The sequence below is a fragment of the Lathamus discolor genome, chromosome 12, assembly GCF_037157495.1.
Source record: "Lathamus discolor isolate bLatDis1 chromosome 12, bLatDis1.hap1, whole genome shotgun sequence".
NCBI classification, from domain to species: domain Eukaryota; kingdom Metazoa; phylum Chordata; class Aves; order Psittaciformes; family Psittacidae; genus Lathamus; species Lathamus discolor.
This window is the reverse complement of record NC_088895.1, coordinates 5,011,420-5,031,083: the sequence shown is the minus strand read 5'-3', so window position 1 is coordinate 5,031,083 and position 19,664 is coordinate 5,011,420. Positions and strand designations below refer to the sequence as shown.

Sequence of the window (19,664 nt, the reverse complement as noted above, 5' to 3'; positions counted from 1 at the left end):
ACAGAGAGCTCCACCGCTGCAACAGGATCGCATAGCTACCAAATGCAAGGTAGCTATGAAGGATGAAAACATAAGAAGCAAAAGCCAAGTGAAAAGGCTGAGTATTTATAGGACACAAATTCAAATTTAAAAGCAGTTCACTGCACAAGGATTCACATCTGCATTTTCTGAAACTTTGTTTCCCATTACAAGACTGTCTATCAAAATACTCATTCTGAAAATGTCACTTTGTTTCCTTCATGATGTCAATAGCAAAGTAAGGGGTATTTTACATGCAGGGATTTTATACATAAATATATTTTTATTTGTAATTAAGCCATTCTCAATAAAGGATTAAAGTCACAGATAACCCTGTAACATAATGTGGCAAGTGCATTTATTAACTAACTTATTATGAAACATGTTGGAAAATCTTTAGAGCATGTGTTACATATTTAACTGGAAGTGGCAGATCTGAAATTGTCATTTGGGAAAAAGAACTAAAAGTTCAAATATTTATTTCAGCTATGAATTCATAGTTGCTAGGCTGTAAACTGTATTCATTCTGCACTTCCTGAACACGCACTGTATCACCTGAATCACACTAAACCAAATTTCAAGATACACTAGGAGGTGAGAATAGCAAATGGATTGTTACTATCTATATTCAACAGCTGCTTTGTGTACTCCACAACCACCCCGTACCCTACTGGAGTGCAGCTCCAGGGAAACAGTCCCCATTACACATCCTTATCCCTGATAGCATCTCTGGGGCTTTCTGTTCACAATGCATGGCACTGGCCTGGCCTATGCTTCAGCCAGAGTTTCTATTTTGGCCTCATAACATAGCACTGAGCTTCTGGAGATACTAAAAGCCTCTGTGTGCAGCAGTACTTCTGCACCTTAGAGGAGCCCATCAAAGACATTGATCCAACTGTGCTTGTAATTCATAGTATAAAGGGAAATAGAACCAGTGATCTTGCTTTGCAGTACCCGGAGATCTTCAAACAACTCGGACATGTTTGGAACATTACTTAAGTCTAACAGAACTTTATTAAATAGTTCGTAATTAAAAGACAGATTAAAATAATTGATGCCTTCTTCCTAAATTACGCTTTTGGGTAGAGGGTAAAGAACTGGAAAGAAGAAGTGAATAGACACACGATGCAAAGCTTATGTGAAAATTCTGATCTCCTCTGAATGCATCATTTCCATCAAACTCTATCACAATAAACAATACTGAATACATTTCATCATTATTTTATAGCAGCGTATTCCTACTGGATATATTTCTCATAACAAACAAAAAGTTTGGACTCATCAGTGTAAATGAAAAAAAAAACCAAAACCGCAAACCAGAAACAAAAAAGCTATTTTGCAATCATTTTACTTAACAAAGGTTTGAGTTCTACTACTTGAAAGTTGTTTACAGGAAATTAAAATTACATTAAAATAACAGCTTGTGATCCACAGTAAGGCTATCATCCAACAGTACCTTTTTATTTGACATTAATGAGATGCTCTCTCTTTGATTATATTGGGTATAAAACAAGGCTGGACTGCTTCAGTGAGCTTGTCTGCATACATTTCATATCTACCAGTCATCTGGAAAAGAAAAACCAAAGCTTCAGTTCTTTTGGTGAGCTGTGGAAGTACTTCAGTAGAAAACATATATATTCACCTTTTTTTTTTTTTAATGATGACATATTATTTATTTTTCCCCAAATGTAAAATAATTCACTCAAAATGCAAGACCTCCAGTGTCTTAGCACAAACTAACATACTTTTCTAAAAGAACTCACATCGTGTTGCCTAAAACTATACTTCTACCCAAAAAAAAGTACATTTCTACTCTGAAAAGTACAACTTCAAATTGAACACCTTCCTGTTATGCAGCTCTCCTTCATTGACAGTCATGTCTGCTGACTAATTACTTAAGGCTATTTTGGTTATCGTGGATAGATGAAAGTTGAATGTGAAAGGTGGACTGACTTCCTTAGCATCAACACTCTCTTTCAAGTAAGTTATGTCAATGAAGGCAAAGGACTGTATCTGTAATTATCTTGTCATATTATGTCCTTGACAACTGATGAACTCATGCAAACTTACTGCTGGCAGCAATGTGCCACTGATAGTATTTGGGTTGCTCTCACTTTAGTCATTAATAATACAAAATATTACCATTGCTTTGGGTGATTCAGTAAGTTACGAGGCTGGAATACAGCACTTTATGTAGTGCTATCACCCTCTTCCCAAAGTGTACAGTCTACAGCACTGGCTGTGAGAGGGCTGAATTACTTCTTTGTTGCCGGAGTGTAATGAGGGCTACTTGTTTAACTATTTTCCTGCTGTAAGTTTAGCAGACATTCTACTTAACATCCCCTTCAGGCATCATTGAATGCAAACTGCAGATACTAGAGTAGGTTAAATAGGTTCCTGCTTGCTATCAAGGGGTTTATGCAATGGATAAGTGATGACTTCATACTTCCTCATTCCCCTCATATCAAGAACTACCTCTGTCTTGGCCACAAATGGGAGGAAAAGGAAACAGATATCCCCTGTCACATGAACAAAAGCTACAGCTGTGCCTTATGTGCCAAAAGACCAACAATAGCAATCCACACCAACAACATAAAGCTAAGGTGCTGAAAACACAAGTCTTGAACACAACAAAAACTAAGCAAGTCTGTACAAAACAGCCAAAGGTCAGTGTTTTGGTTTTCTTTACTGTTTGTTTTTCCTAATCAATACAACTGCTTTTGTTCAGATACCCCTATGACACTGTGGTAAGCAATGCTCCACATGCTTCTGACACACTCAATCTCTACTCTGCTATCAGGGCTTCAGATTTCCATGGCAAAGCAAAACTAAACACCTGAGTTAAACAACAGTGGGAATCTCTCAGCACAATTTAATTCCACTACTACAACAACCACCTACCCACTACACACATCTGTAAAATAAATGTTCGTTAAAATAAATAAATAAAGTCCATCATGCCACAAAACCAGTATCCAATGTGACACCCCACATAGCTTGTACTGGGACTATTGAAGGGTTAGCAAATTGCAGTGCTGAGTTGGCAGTTTCTTCAACCACCAGCGCTGCTGGACAAATTAAATCAAATGATACCCTCAGGAAAGCTGATCCAAATGAGCTTTACCTCAGAATATTAAAAGAACAGTAATAAATAAATTTGTTAAAGCCACATGGAAAAGCTTGCAGCCATCTTAACTTCCTCTAGGTAAATTCAAAAGTGTGTTAGGATGCTTTAGAGATGAATGTACACTGTTCTCTGTGGCTTCAACACATCCAAAAAATTCAGGGAGTTAACAGTGCAAGAAGTTTCCATTCAGAAAGTTCTCAGAAGCATAAAGATTGTTGTGGGTTTGGGTTTTCACTGATTTTCATTTAAACTGACAAATAAGGCCTATAGGAATATAAAGATCCACCATATTAGGTCAGATCAAAGGCCCACCTCAGCTCAGCACAAACACCCACATACCTTGCCTAAGGAAACCACATGCACTTCCCTAGCAGTCCGTGGAGCTCCTGGCACCCTACTGCAAAGACCAAGGCTAACCTTTTAATTTAAAAGCTATTTGCCTAGTTTCCCTGAATTTGGCTACTCCTTTTAGGAATCCATTTGTGGCTTTGGCCTCCAGAACATCCTGTTAAATTAGTTCCACAATTTAAGCCCTGGACTGTTGAAAAACAACAACAAAAAAAAGGCTGTCTTTAAACTACTGCAAGATCATAAAATCATTATGAAAGCTTGTTTGTTCTAATATCATATGTAAGTTTGTTTCTTTATAAGCAGGCTTACCTTAAAATTCCATTTGTCACTGACTTGCCTGCAAAGATTCAGATCCATCTCCACCACCAGAAGTCCATCCCGCACACGAGAGAGTCCTGGTGTCCTGCTGCCATCTGGTGCAGCTACGTAACTTGAGCCATAAAAATAGCCCAAGTCATGGTGTGCTGAAAGAGATTTTTAAAAAGAATGTAATGCCATCTGCAAATAAGTATACAACTTAACATGCAGTGCCCCATAAAACCTGGCTCTATTTCTTGTGGTTGTTCACTAATTTGCTTTAAGCAAGGCATCATCCTGAAGAGTCACAGCACAATCCTAAAATAACTGCATTTTTGACCAGCAGTTACTTTCATGCAGAGTACAGCTTTCACATATATTGAATTAAGAGGAGAAAACTCCCTGCACTTCCTTCTAAATAATGTATGATTATGCCTTACCACTACTAAGTCTCTGAACTAAAGGCTTTTCTTTCATTGTTTTTTATTTAGAATTTAAATGAATTCTAATTGTCAACTCATACATTTCCAAAACAGCTGACAAAGGTCGACATATTCCATTGTCAATACAAAGGTCAGAGGTGAACCCACTGGGATTTGAGGAACAAGAAAAATCTTCATATTGCACAGCTCTCAGTTGTGCCAAAAATCAGCCACGTCTGTTGTACCACTAAGCAATGGATACCACAGACCTTTTTCATGCAGCTGCTGCAGAGCTAGGTAAAAAGAGGCTCAGGCCCACTCCAGATAAAGCCAGAAGCAGTCATTGCTGCCACAGGACAAATTATAGTATTTAAACATACAAGTGAAGCAGATACAAGCAAATCTCATGCTCTTCTTTGAGCATTCTCTTTAACTTCCAGCAAATCTGTGGAACAGGGCAAAATAGTTTGGCTGGGGATTTAGTCTAGGACTATTACTGTTAATAATCTTACAACTACTACTAAGTCATGCATGCAGGGACAATACAGGCTGATTTGTAGGATTTCTGTCTTCCAGTCCTACGCCACCACATTGACACTAAAATGTTTCGTCCTCTGAAAATACACAGAAACCTTAGGTGTCAGCTTCTGGTGACCACATACCATGGCGCCTTTAGTAAGAAGCGCTTCTTCTCTCCAGCTTATAAAACAGCAGTCTTAAGTAAGACAGTTGCTGGCTACCATAACTGTCATGGGATAGACACTTGTGGGAGAGCTACTATTTCGAGTTAACGATTTCTAGCAACTGCTGCGTGTGATTTCTGAACATACCTTTTCCACCATCTCCAGAAGTAAAGGAATTTTTGTAGTATTCCTGTGAAATAAGAAGAATCTGTAGGTGGCAGTATAATCCCATTTCACTCAAGAAATCTTTGCTAGTCTATCATATTTAATATAGAAGTTTACATAAATCTAGTAAGATTTTTTTTTCTCGCATACTATCAGCACTGTCTAAAGGGAGTCATCAGAGGGGCCTCATCGCTAAGATGGACAAGGTAGAAAGCAGGATCTTTTTGTGTCACTGCCTGTCTTTCATACTCTTTGGGGAACATGCCTCCTATCAGTTTCACAAGTCTATCTTCACAGGCAAAAGACATTTAACCAAACACATCTTTGTGGATCACAAAAGAAGGCAAACGTATTCACATAATGGCAAGAACAAGTCTGGATTTTTGCCAGAACCTTATAAAAGAACACACATTTAGGGTATCTGGACTAATCTGAAGGCAAGAATGACCCCTTATGAGCAATATTAATTTTTAACATAGAATTTCAGTGTGCAGATAGAGGTACAACAGCAAACAGCTGTGTACCACTGACTGGAGGATGTATTTAATCTTCAATCATTTTGGCTACAAGAATACTCATTTCAACACAGAAACTAGGAGAATTAGCAAAAGGGAGGGTGCCGATTACAGAGAGCAATTCAAGAACAGGAAGCAGCTGCAACCAAAAAGTAGGCTGCCAGCAATAAGGCAGCTCTCAATCTCTTTATCATTGTCCATCTTCAAATTATATTATAAACAGTAATACAGTAGTTATACAGTAGAGGATTCTATGCATTCCACTGCTATTCAGTTTATTACCTTGAACTAACTCATGCTACAATACTTAAATTATGAAATTAAATAACAAAGTGAAGATACACACCGTTCCTACCCTGTTGATGGGACACGTAAAACAGTGATTAGCTATAGCAGCATTTCTTGCTTCGACTGGCCACATTGACTCGCTGCAACACACAAAAGAGCAGGCAGGTATTCACTACTTGGTCCTGCAGTGCTGAATTCAGATTGTGACAGTCCCACACTACATTTTCGGACAAAAAAAGTCAAAGTTACCTACAAAGACTGATCTTGGTCTTACAGCCACAATTATTTTCAGCTCTAATACAAGTTTAAGAAATTCTACCTCATAATCTGGTAAATATGGCTTTGTCATGGGAAAAAACATTTAACACAGCTCAAGACTTTCAAAGCAATTAAAGTGTAAAATGTTTTACATTCTGAATTATGCAAAGGATTTACACATCTGCTTTCATATTCCATTAACTTCCAATATACCAAACATAATTCTGCGGCAAAGCTGCAAGATTCATACAAGTCGCATCCTTTTTTTCCGCAGACAGTCAAGGAAAAGCTTTTGTAGCAATGAATAGGGGAGCAAAAAAAAAAAAGAGGGAGGAATAATTAAAATTAAAAAATCAAAGGAAGTAAAAAAAGCCTCTTTTCCAAAGGAGATTTCAATTCTGATTAATGTTTAAAAATGAAAGAAATCTTCTTTTTGTTAGTTTGATACACAGGGATCAGACTGGTTAATAGGATGCCTGGAAGTACTCAGAGCTCCAAAACAAAGGTGATATAATTTGTACACTCCTGTGACATCTTCTACCTGCCAGATTCTGAATACCAAGACAAGGTTGCAAGCATCTGACTCATTAATCTCCCAGTCAGACTCAAGAATCTTAAGAGCTGGGCACTGGACTGATTGCAAGGACTTGGTTTATTGCCTCTTCTCTCAATTGCTTTGAGTCTGGCAGCCAGCTCTTCTAAGAAAAAGGGATTTTATTGAAAAGCTCCAGAACATTACAATTTCACAGAAGAGAGAGAGAAAAAAAAAGCTATAGCCAAGAAGCAACCCCAGAGACAGTTTTTACAACAAATACTCTTTCTGCAGTAAAAATTTTGTGCTTAAAAACAATTGAGTGAAAGCTACTAATTTGGAGAACCTGAAACACTGATGAAGTGCTGTGTGACGACAAGGTAATTTCTGTTTGCTCTCCTGTTAATGGGCTACAAGTGGACAAACATCACAAATATTCCAGTACTGACATAAATGACTCAAAAGCATTGTGTATTCAACTCTTTCCAAAGGACATTTCCCAACATTAATATAAACACATAAAATGTCTTCTATACCACAAAATATTAAAGGCAGTTTGAATGACAGAATCTAACCTGCAGCTCTACCCTCCAGGTTTGTAAACACATGGTTCTCTGCATCAGAACTAGCTGTAGGTATGAAAATTTTATGCCTCTAATTTAATTTTCACAATTTCTACCCTATTATGAATGCTCATCATCCTCAGAACTTTCTAACTGGTCAGCAAAATAAAAAATGGATTCATATTCTATGACCGTGAAAACTTCAAATTTACATTAAACATGAAAAGCAAAAGGATTGGGGGAAGCTTGAAGAAACAGAAAATGGAATAAAAAGAAGATATTCCTCTTACATTTCTAACTCTGCTACTGTCATGCATACCCAGTGAGCAAGTCTGTATTGCCTGAACATTTCATACATTAAGGTTTACACAGCTGACACCAAAGAAATCTATTCATCTAGGTTTAAAGAAATAAAAATGAAACTATTCTGTAATTCGGCCAAGCACACAAGCTTAGCTGAAGGGAGAGAGAAATTAGAAAGAATTTTCAGCATTATAAAAGATGAATATGTGGGGGGGGGCTGTTTTGTTGGTTTTTTTTCCTACTGGATATTATACTTTATATTACAATATCATCAGTAACAATGAAATATGCTCCTGTTGGCTTCCTAAAACTTATCTTTGGAGCTGGAAACTAAAAAACAGTTCAGCTGGCCTAAAATATGGGGTTTTTTTAACTCACATAGGAAATTATTTTGTTCCAAGGAACTCGCAAAGCCAGACTTCTCCTTTCCCCATAACAAAGCTAATCGCTTATGCTGAAAAGGGTTAAAAATATTAATACTTAGAATTAAGCATAAATTACCATCACTTCCTCAGCTGTATATATATAAACACCACACATGACTAAATTACTTTTCAGAGCCTACTGTACCAGGGAAAAGAACAAAAAAAATCCTCCCATAACCCCTAACCAAAACAAAAAGGAAATGCATAGCTGTTCCATAGTGTGCTAAGCTGATGTGCAGACACATTCTGGAATCCCACATCTCAATTTATAAATAGTCTAATTTGAATTTTAAAGTACTGAGTAGAATAGCAAAGGCCAGAACACAAGAATGAAAGGAAGGCATGGTGATTTTGTCTACAGCAGTGGTGTAAAGAACCGCTGAGCCCATTTCTACCAGGTTTGTACCTAAAGAAAGCTCTCCTGCCAGCCTGAAGCAATGCAGTCGTTTTGCATCACCTTATATCCCAAGCAATGCACAGCCTGTATCAGGCAATGCTTTGGAAGCATGGCACATTCAAATGTGACTGTTGCTAATAAGAGCAGAGAATATTCAAGATCTAATCCCCAAATTAATCATTATGGTCTAGCTAAGAAGTGTATTTTCTTAGTTCACTGAGCTAGTTTTCTTTTGGCTTTTAGGAAATCAAGTCAGTAGGGTGCAATTAATGTCAATCTGCAGAAGATTAATCTCAAGGGAAACAGTTTACACTAGTTCAGTCTGGTTCAAGAGGTCTGATAATCACAAAGTTGCCAACAGTTATTAAAAAATAGTTTTTGAAAAAAGCCTGGCAATTTGACACCATACTTATCAGCTCCTAGGTGGCCAATGCAAGCTGGCAAACTAAGCCTGAATGTAAATTACTACTGTCTGTCGTAAAGTAAAATTATGACATAAATAATCTAAGTAAACTCTCATTAATATTCAGAACAGCAGCTGGATGCTGCTTAACTCTGTCTCAGAGACAAAAGACATGCAGATGTACAACTGAAGTTCTGGAAGAGAATCAGTGAGTGTGAGCAGACTGGTAGCCCAAAATTCCATGTGGAGAAGAATACAGATTACTTCATGAAGGCAAAACAAAGAGGCTACACCCCCAGTTCCAAGACTTTAGGCAAGATGGCCATGAGGACACAGCAAGTGACTTGGAGGTTCAGTTAACTGAGAAAGTGTGAAACAGACTAAATCAGTTTGTATTTTACCTGAGCTTTCCAACAGTGGCTGAAGGGTTAAAGATGATCTCTGCTCCATTCATACTAAACATGAGCCAATTCAGAGGGTGATGGCGCCCATAGCAGATATTCACAGCAATTGTTCCAAATTGGGTATGAAACACTGGGTGTCCTGTATTTCCTTCCATATAGTAAGTAGACTACAGACAAAAAAACAAGGCAGACTCTTAAAAAAGTGAAAACTACCACCTCCACCACTGCTTTGACACTTGCAATTTCTGATTATCAGGTTCAAGTAATTAAGCCATGAGAGATAACACCTTTCACTTTGTACACAGCTGCACTGTAATGCAGTGTATATATAGCAAAAAGTGGCTCTCTTCAGTTGCTGAGATCGAATTCAAGCCCCTGTTTCCCTTCACTCAAACTACACCTAAGCACTGTCTGATTTTGATATACATGCTTCTACTAATGCTAGAACCTTCTACAGAAGCTTAAAGACAAACTGTAAGCACCTCTCTTAGTACTTTCACCAAGTGAGAAAATTTTCCGAAGACATAATGATCCTTTGATTCTGGTAAAAGACAGAGATGATGAACACTGTTTAAAGGACATCTTCATTCATTCTCTCACATTCCTTCAGGAACACATTCATTCCTTTACATTCACCTGTTATGCAATGACATGCAGTAAGTTTATGAGCGCTATAAGGAAATAGCAATGTATAGCCAAGATTTGTTATTTAAGTCTCCTATATGGCTATTGCTTTGAACAAATAGAGGGCTTGAAATAACCACCAGGAAAATCACAATATAAAACTACAGAACACTCCTCAAAGAAACTGGAGCTAACTGTTGGCATAAAAGATCCCATTTACCATATGCTGCGAACTTTTATCAAACATTTCTAGACAGTTAGGAATGCATTGGTTCCTATAAAAGGCACTGGGGAAGAGAAGGACAGGGCAGTTAACAGCTATCAGGAGAGACAAACGTTCACAGAGGTATTCTAAATGAAATGTACAGAAATGGTTCTTCCCAGATACAAGGGTACATGTGGCATCACTGACAGTCGCCTGCTCAGTGGTAACCAAAAACCCAAGAAAACTCGGGACATCAGCAGATGTACTAAAATCTAACAGAAAACATTATTTTGCTGGTTTATAAAAATTTAGTGTGCCCATGGCTTGAGTACTCCAGGCAATCCTGCTGTCTGCATCTCAATAAGGACATACTAGAGATGGAATAAGCAAAGACAGCTGAAGGGGATGGGGCAGCTCTCTTCTGAGGAGCAACTAAAAAGCCTCTTCAATCTGCAGATGGAAGGCTGATGGTGATATAATGAGTAAGATTTACAGAATTATAAAGGCAGTAGATAAGATGAATACAGACAGCCCAGAGCAGCAGCATGAGTAGTGTGTATTCACTAAAATAACAGTCTTTTAGCTATTTTCAACCAAAGTAACTTTCTTTTCTTGCAACAGGCAGTGTACTTCTGAAATGTGCTTCTTTGTGAAAGCAGGTATTATCACCAGGTTCAGAAGGGATTAGACAAAGACACTGATAAGAAATGAGATAGACAGAAACATGTCACCCAAAATCCCTAAAACAATGACTGTGGATACTGAGGGAGTACAGAAGTCAGAGTGTCCAGACCTATTCCTGGTAGTCCCTTTTTGTGATGATCTCAAGAGACAGGAAAGCAAGGTACACAATACATCAGCCCGACCCAGTGGGGCATGTCTCTTATCACATTAGAGAGGTGTGTTTGTAACCAATTCCCTTTTTATTGAAACTATCTGTCTTTTGTAACAACCACTGCATTGGTCTTGAAGGAAGCAGGCCTAGAGCAAGTGCAGCTACAGCTGAAGAACAATATCGGGCTTCGTGTAAGTGTACAGGAATGGCATGACAGATACAGGAGGGTCATCTTCTGAAATCAAGGACTACAGGGTCAGCGTGCCCAGTAAAAGTGACATCTCCTGTTTCTTACTCATTATCAGGTCTCATGAAATTGCAGTCTCTTGGGCGCTGATTTTACCTCCATTCATGTCTGTAGACAGCACATGGTGGGCACTCACACAATCCTTTTTTAAAGCAATTCTGCTAATTTACTATATTTCCTTTTTTTTTCTTCTATTCTCAGTTTTATCTTATTACAATGGGAGAAGGAAAACAAGAATGCTGCTGCTTCAGGGAATTAATCAGTTTTTATATGTTGCTCACAAGAGGTCACAATATGTTGCTCATCTCCACAACAACAAACTGATGTCTCAAGAAGGACAGATTTTTGTTTATTTCTATGCCATACCACACATGGCTGAAGAGGTCACACACCCATCTCATTCCACTTTCCATTTCTTTCTCACCGATTCAGCAAGGATAATTTTAACAAGGCTCCTTTCCCTACCTGTTCTACAGAGACGATCCACAAAAAATCATTTCAAATTCAATACTTCCCTGGGCATTAACTTTGTTGATAGAGAAAACTACATTAAAATAACAGAGAGGAGCATAATCCTTCCCTATAGCCTTCGTGGTTTCTAAAGTTCCTTTAGCAGAATTGTTCAGCTCAGAAGAATGGACTTAATGGTTTGCTAACAAAACTAGCTAAAAAGATAATGCTGTTTTACGTAAACACTACTTGTTTCTATAAGATAGGTACAACAAGAAATGTCAAATCATTATAGTATACCTGCAAGATATACAGATATAATATTGTGGTAATTCTGACATTTAGGATTATAAGAACTAACTGCTTTTACAAATCATGCAAAACTTTCAATGAAACTCTAAAAGAATATTTTTTTAGGTGCATTTCATTAAAGTTTCATACCTGGAAATGAGGAATTTTCTTGTAATCTGTTGATGCTCTACAGAACAGTAGGTCATCATATTTTAAAAAGAGAACAGGAATGTATTTTTTTGATTACACAAGGAACAAATCAAGAATGTGGAAAGCGACCAAAATTAATTTTTATTAGGGCTTGTATTTTATATGGGTTTGTTAGTTACTGTTCTGCTAGCTAAAAGACAGAGCTGATAAAACAATATTAAATAATGAAAATAACTGTTAAACATAGGAGTCAACGCTGGTGACTGACAGGCCTGTGCCAGAAATCTGTTGTGTAGAAACCTATTAACAGCCTCCTCTGAAGAAACACAGACCAGTCTGATCAGACGTGGGAGACCATGTCAGAACTGCCAGTGGTCTTTGAACATGAAGCTTCGAGAAACCAAAAAGCTTTTAAAAATTAATAAACATGCAGTTTGGATTCTGAAGCGTCATCTTGACTGAGGCATTTAGACAGGGAACAAAAGCAACTGCAGGTATATTGCAAACCCCAGTGCTTAGAAGCAACGCCTCTGTTAATAACTCACTTCAGCTGACAAGGAGAGATTCAGTTAGGTAAGACAATGTATTTTTAGACTTCGGTTAATTTTTAAACCCCATCTTTCTTCTTGTGATAGTTCTATGGATGGATAAACACATTTCAGATCTACCAGTTTTCCTCTGACATTGCCTTTACTACCAGTTCAGCTTCTGAAGCTGATTCTGGAGGACAGCCTAAAAACTGCTTCAGTGGAAGTAATGTGATTAGTAAACAGAAGAGGCCATAAACCAGCTATTCAGTCAGAAGAATAATGAATTAAGGGATTCTGCTCAAAGAAACATAAGCAAAGTAACTGTCATTTCCAAGACAACCTCACAGAGAAACAGAGATCAAGATCTTAATGCATACACCTGAACCATGAAACAACTGCCCTCCAAAGCAAAATAAGTTCAACATGCACACATGCAAAAACTATCTAAGCCAATCATGCACAACTAACACAGCAAAGTTGTGACTAGGAACTTTGTTATAAAGATCCTTGATACTTCCGTAGTTTCCATCAGGCCAAGGAAGAGTACCTAACAAAGATTCAGTGTTATCTGTCTTTTAAAAGCCATCCCTCTCTGCTCCTGATAAACTAACTTACCGTAATTTCACCTGAAAAAAACCCACCAATTTAACACTTATTGAACCACATTTTCTAGAAATACATTCCATTTGCTGCCAACCTGACTCTGACAGAACGTATGCTGACATGAACAAAAGCTGCAAGGTAAGACTAGCTTGAGAATCACATCTTACCTCATTGAAATCTCCAACCCTTGGAATGTGATTTTTTCTACTTTTGCCAAGGACAGCTCCAGAACTAGAAATGACCACTGCAGTATTCCACAGAGTTCCCCCGTGTGTTTCATCTCGCTCCAGGATTGGAGATATCACAACCATATTGTATTTCTTTGCCAGCTACACAAATGAACACAATTCTATTATTCACAAGCCTGCAGTATATTCACATTTTGTTCATAAAGAAGGATTAGAAAAAGTTTTCATCTGGTCCATTACTCCAAGAGTTATCAAGGGCTAATGCTTAACTTGCACTGGCATGCCCACATCACCACAGTTTCTTCAGCAAACATGGATACAACACAGATAGCCTTCCCCCTGAATCCTTCAACTAGAAATGCAAGGTACCAACAGGAAAAAGCGTTCTAACAGCAATGGTCAGACTACAGAGCTGACCTCTATCTATTGACAGGTATAGGAAGAGACAGATCCCATCCCATTCTTCTGTCTGGTGAAAGACACCACAGCTAGCTGAAAACAGTTATTAAAACAAAAGTAAAATGTTCAATAACACAAATATAAGTTGAGAAATAGAGCAACTTCTTTTCCTTCAAATCACTTACTTGCCCACACTTCCGCAGTGTCATTAATTCCACAGTGAGAAGCAACATGTACGTGCCTAGATCAGACTAAAGATATTATGCTGTCTACAAAAACTTAATAGGTCAGTGCATATCTGGGCAAATTTGACAGCAAAAGAGTCTTCTGTTGTTTCAGCCACTTGTAAAATAACTGAAATTCCTTATTTAAAAAAAAAAAAAAATTGTTAGAAAACAAAAATAAACTCAGCCACCCTTACAGCCAATAGTCTCTGGAAAAATAAAAGCCAGACAATAACAAATCTCCTTGGGTTCATAAGTCGTCTCCTACATTTGGTGTCATTTCACAGGGAGATGCAAAGATTTGTGTGAAAGTGGTCCCTGTTTAGAAAAGCCTGGCTATTCTCACACCTTCATACAAGCATTGCTTAATGCTCAACTATTCTAGGCAAGAAAGAGCATTTACATTGAAATGGAAATTAAAAATATTTATATGAAGAATGGTTCCTCCCTTGAAAACTCAGGCACAGCTAAAAGGGAAGTTTCAAATGCCCTCCATGGCAAAAGGTAGTCTATAAAGGCAAATAGCTTAAAAACTAAATATTGGGCACAGCTGCTGTCCATTTCTACCTCATTCACTATCATAATGTTAGTCAAGCAAGTTGAAATTTTTATTATTTCAGTTTCCTCAGTGGTACAGGACCAGTACACAAAGAAGAAATCTATGCTCATCAGTAGCAGGTATGGGCTGGGGTTGGAGGTTTCATCGGGGGTTTTTTGCTTCATTGTTTTTTTACCTCCTGACAGAATTTTGTTGTTGGCCCATCCTCTGCTGACTCAGCAAATTCAGTCCAAGGAAGCTTCTCTCTTGTACAGAAAGCAAAGGGCATGGCTGCAAAACATCAACGCAAGACAAAATTGACAGGAATGTTCATGTCACTCAAGAAATACACACTGCTTGCGTAAATACAGACAAAAAATAGTTAAACACAAAAAAGATTCAACTGTTTTCCTTGTTTCAAGGCAAAAGCTAATTAAAATACTTTAAACAAGGACAAGGAGTTTTGGGCCTACACAGAGCAAAACAGAACAGAAAGAATGCACTTAGTGAAGCCTTACTGGAGGTAAAAATACAAAATATACCCTAGTCACTACTGTACACTTCTGTGAATAACCAGTTTTCACAAACATTTTATCAGCCTTCAGTTTGGTTTTTGCCTTTATTCAACCTCAAAGACTGCATCTTCATTAAAACTTTCTTACTATCTGTCTAGAGAAAAAACAAACATTTTAGGAGAAAAAAAAAAAAGAGGAAAGGATCCTGAAAGATGACATGAAAAAAGAACACATCCAGAAATACCACTGTTGCAGCACACACCAGTCTTCAATATAACAGACTTCACTATAGCATCTTCCACACAGTTCTGCTAACTAAGACTCTTTGGGTTTTCCTTTAGAAAGTAAATCAGTGAACTGCTTTATCTTGGAAGATCGCTGCTGTTTACTTAAAAAACATACTTCTAGTACAGGATATGTGTTATAATAGAAGGAACCTGACCTCTGAAAATCTAGACGAAATCACAGAAAATACTCACTCCAAGCCTCCTGGAAACAAACTATGTTGACCCCAGATTTTGCAGCTACTTCCACGATCTCTGCAATTCGTCTGTGCAGTGCAGCCACCTGATTGTGAGAAACGTCATGCTATAAAAAATGTTGTATGTTCTAAGTCATTTGTATATTAACAGCCTGGGTTTACAGGTTTTGTTCACACTGAATTTATCTTTTTCTATACTTAGTCTCATTGCTTTCAGGGAGAATAACTCAAGAAGTTATCATTTCTGAACACTGATAATAGAAAGAGTTAGGTTTTTAAAAGCATTTAGATGCTGAAAATAGAGAAAGCAATCCAATGAACTCTAATTCGACAGTTACAACATTTAAATATATGGCACTTCATTGCTTACTGATCTGCAAATAGCAAAAAATTGTAACAAAATCAGCTAAAAATGTTGCTGCTCATTGTAAGCAATTTACAGAATGATGTTAAGTAAATACAAATTCAAAGTCAAATACTCAGAATCTTAAAATGTGTTGTAAGGACAGTATTTCCTTTGTTATCTTCAAATCCTGCTCACACTTATGGATCTTGGACACTCTCTGAGTTATTAACTCCAATCTTTTTTCTAAATCCCTCTGTCATAAAACCAAAGCAGATTATTACTAAGAAAAAACATCAAAGCATTTATTAATTAGTCAGAAAATATTGTTTCAAAGTACTTTTTTCTTGAGTATTCTACTTAAATATAAGCATAGGTGTAGCCCTTTGCATTGATACTTTCAGCTGTCAATAAAAAAAAGCCAACAGTGACCTATGAACTCAACAACTGCACACTGATTTACAGAAATAGTTAACTAGTTATTTATAAGGTAAAATCACAGATATACCTGGTAACCTTTCAACAGATGCTACAAAGAATCCACAAACTTGATCCATTTACTGAATTAATTATTTGCATCTGAGACAGGTAACCTTTCCAAAAGAAATTACTTCAGAAATATTCTGTCCTGTCACTGTATAAAACTACGGCTCCAGGAGATTTTAGAAATAGGGTATTTTCTTTCACTTTTTACAAGCTATCTTTCAGAAGGCTATTTCTCCACGTGTCACCTCAGTGCTTTTGTGTCCAAGATGATGAGAAATGATGGTCATGTTGTAATAAGATTTACTGCTGTACAAAGAATCATGAACACAGCTTTATTAATCTGTGTTTACCCTAACAGATTTTCCTACAATGGAACATTTCTCGGTTAAAACATGAACTGCACCTGTGCTTCCACGGTTTGAGTTTGGGTAAATGATTTTGTTTCATTTTAGAGGCAAAGGATTTTCATGTACAAAATCAGTGACTAAATATTTAGCTTTGGAAACACTGCAAACGGGGTGGGGGGGAGCAATTCACTGAGTGAATGCAACACAATAGATGTTTCTGAGAAACATTAAAACTGAATGCGTCATTTTAGAGTATGCTGTATTGAAACAGTGATGGGTCCCCTATTGCTAGACAACCAGCAGACACTTCACAGTGGAGTTTCTAATATCAACCTGTGCGCTATGCCTCAATCCCGCAGAGCACGAGTTACACACAAACAGCCCAGATCCCAGTTTGTGTACCTGGACTGACACTGCTGTGTCTGTGGGCAGTGGAATTTTATTCTGTATCAGTCCCACTCGAACAATACGTGGCCTTCTCAATTGCTCTGGTTCAGCATCAAATCCATAGCCCTGCAGCTCAAAATCTCTTTCCTGAGCAGCTGACAGCGCAGCAGCGGGCAAACGAAGTTTTCTGAATTGAACGGGAAACAGAAACCTTTCAAGATGAGATGCAGTTAACCAAAAGGATCACAAATGCACTCTGTCTCTCACAGAGACGCGAGCTCCCATGCCCCAAACACTCTGATACTTCACAAGGGCAGTGTCAGACAGTAGCCAGGTCATGTCCAAATCTCACTGCTCTCCTTCACAGCAGCAGACTCCCACTGTCCTCCTCAGTAAACGTCGGTTCCAAACATTAATACCTTGCTACAGAAAATCAAGGTATGAACAAACCTCCATGTACCACCCCCGGATTACAAACACCTTCCCTCTAACATACTGTCCTCATGATAGATCCCCGCTCTTCCAGCTCCCTCACCCCAAACCGACCAGATGCCCCTCAGGTCTCTCATTCCTGTCAGCCATCTTCTCACAGGACCCCTGGATCACCCCGCCTCCCACAGCTGGATTACCTCCACAACCGCCCCACTTACCACAGCCACCACGGGCCGTACCCTTCTTCCTCCTTTCAGCCCAGCCCCGCACCCTGCGCACCCCTCCTCAAACTCACTCCTCTCCCCTCATCCCGGGCTGAGCAGCCCCGCGGCGCACAGAGGGGAGGAGGCAGCCGGGCCGGGCACACCACCCGCGGCGGGGGAAGCGAGGCAGCGCACCTCGCCTCGCCGCCGTAGAGGATCCGCTTCACCTCGGCGAGCTCCTCGGGCGGGAGGTGCCGCTCCAGGCACGACTCCACCGACTCCAAGATGCCGGCCATGGCGAGCCGAGCCGAGCCGAGCCGAGCCGACCGTTGGCCACGCTTGCGCCCCCCCGGACTTTACCCCTTGGCGGCCGCCGTTGGAACCCGCCCGCCTCCCCTCAGCGCGGTTTGGCGGGCGGCAGCGCCGGTTCCGTGTCGTTGTGGCCGGGGCTGGTTGGGTCGTGCGGCCTGAGGTGACCCAGAGAGTGAACGAGGCAGCGTGCCCCGCTACTCGCTGCCTCCGAAGTAACTCGTCTAAAAGCAGAACATCTTGAGGAGCCTTTTGTACCGGTACCGTTCAACAAAAAGGCTTAGAAACTGGAGGTCATAAAATGGGAATGGTTTTCACGGGTATGCCTGTGCCCATTTTAGCAGCAGTAAGACTCCGAACAGGAGGCAGTATGAGCAAATGATTTTGTCTTCAACGTGGATTTGAGGCCTAATATAGTTGGACATCGAGTTGGACAACCAAAGCTAATGTCAAAAGACTGAACAAATTAAGACCTCGTTCTAGGGCATCTGAATAAACCGTGTTAAACCAGTCACTTCCACCGAACTACCGTCTGTGCCTTCTGCTTCAAAAGGCAACTAGAATTCACAACGTGGTCATGGTTTTCTCATGAAGCACTGACCCCAGGGGTGGCTACACGCATTTAAATACATGGCACTAAGTTTAAGCACTGCTTTTTGTGTCTTCCGGAGGATGTAACCATGTTCAGCACTTACCATTTGCAGTTGTTTGGTATTTTGAGTTAAATGTTAAGCCTTTTAGGCCAAATAAATAATAAATTAAAAAAGTCAGGGAGAGAGTGTCTAACATTTAACTTTAAACAGAAAGTGTGCTTGGATAGCACTCTTTTGCTCTAATCCACCCTTTTTAACCCCAAAAGAGACAGCTATGCTCTCTATGCCCAGTGCACCGTGATAAACACGCTGCTTTGCTAGGGGCAGGAACTCCTTGGAGTAACTCCTTTAGCGCTGTCTAAAGGTGTTAGTCTGCTGTTGAGGAAATCCTTCAATCTTTGTGGGAACTTTGAAGATAAACTGAGAATATGTTACAAAGCAAAGAATGGTGAGTAAGGAGAAGAAGAAAAATACCCCATCATCTCAAAGGAAGGAACTTCTAAAAAGTCTGGATAGCTAGTACATTGTTTCGAGTACATTTGTCCTGTACTCACGGGTGTAGCATCTCCCTGTTCATGACCAAGGGCCTAAAAACCTGTTCCTAGGAATTATGTTACTTTTCCAATCACATTTCTGAAGGGCAATAATAAGCAGTGACTGATACTTACATAATATTTATCATCTGATGATCCTAATTTGTTTGAATGGCCAATTTTAAAAGTACGTAAAGGTAACACTTTGATCCATTCATGGCTGGCAGATCTTTAAACATTGCAGAATGCGAGATCAATGTAAAAAATCAAAAGCAGCATGACCAGCAGGTCGAAGGAGGTGATCCTGCCCCTCTGCTCTGCTCTTGTGAGACCTCACCTGGAGCATTGTGTGCAGTTCTGGTGTCCTCAACATAAAAAGGACATGGAACTGTTGGAACAAGTCCAAAGAAGGGCCATGAGGATGATCAGGGGACTGGAGCACCTCCCCTATGAAGACAGGCTGAGGAAGTTGGGGCTGCTCAGCCTGGAGAAGAGAAGGCTGTGTGGAGACCTCAGAGCAGCCTTCCAGTATCTGAAGGGGGCCTATAGGGATGCTGGGGAGGGACTCTTCATCAGGGACTGTAGTGACAGGACAAGGTG

General features: G+C 39.3%; 1 protein-coding gene across 1 annotated transcript; it reads right to left on the bottom strand.

The window, feature by feature from the left end:
- Positions 1 to 359: 359 nt before the first annotated feature.
- Positions 360 to 17,974, bottom strand: UPB1 (beta-ureidopropionase 1). The gene is made up of 10 exons (XM_065693026.1): positions 17,825 to 17,974; positions 17,010 to 17,181; positions 15,430 to 15,517; positions 14,632 to 14,726; positions 13,254 to 13,415; positions 9,149 to 9,318; positions 5,925 to 6,006; positions 5,046 to 5,088; positions 3,806 to 3,960; positions 360 to 1,584 (listed from the first exon to the last, which is right to left on the bottom strand). Exons 1-10 carry the CDS (start codon positions 17,923 to 17,925, stop codon positions 1,489 to 1,491), a joined length of 1,164 nt encoding a protein of 387 aa, XP_065549098.1. The 5' UTR covers positions 17,926 to 17,974; the 3' UTR covers positions 360 to 1,488.
- Positions 17,975 to 19,664: the final 1,690 nt, after the last annotated feature.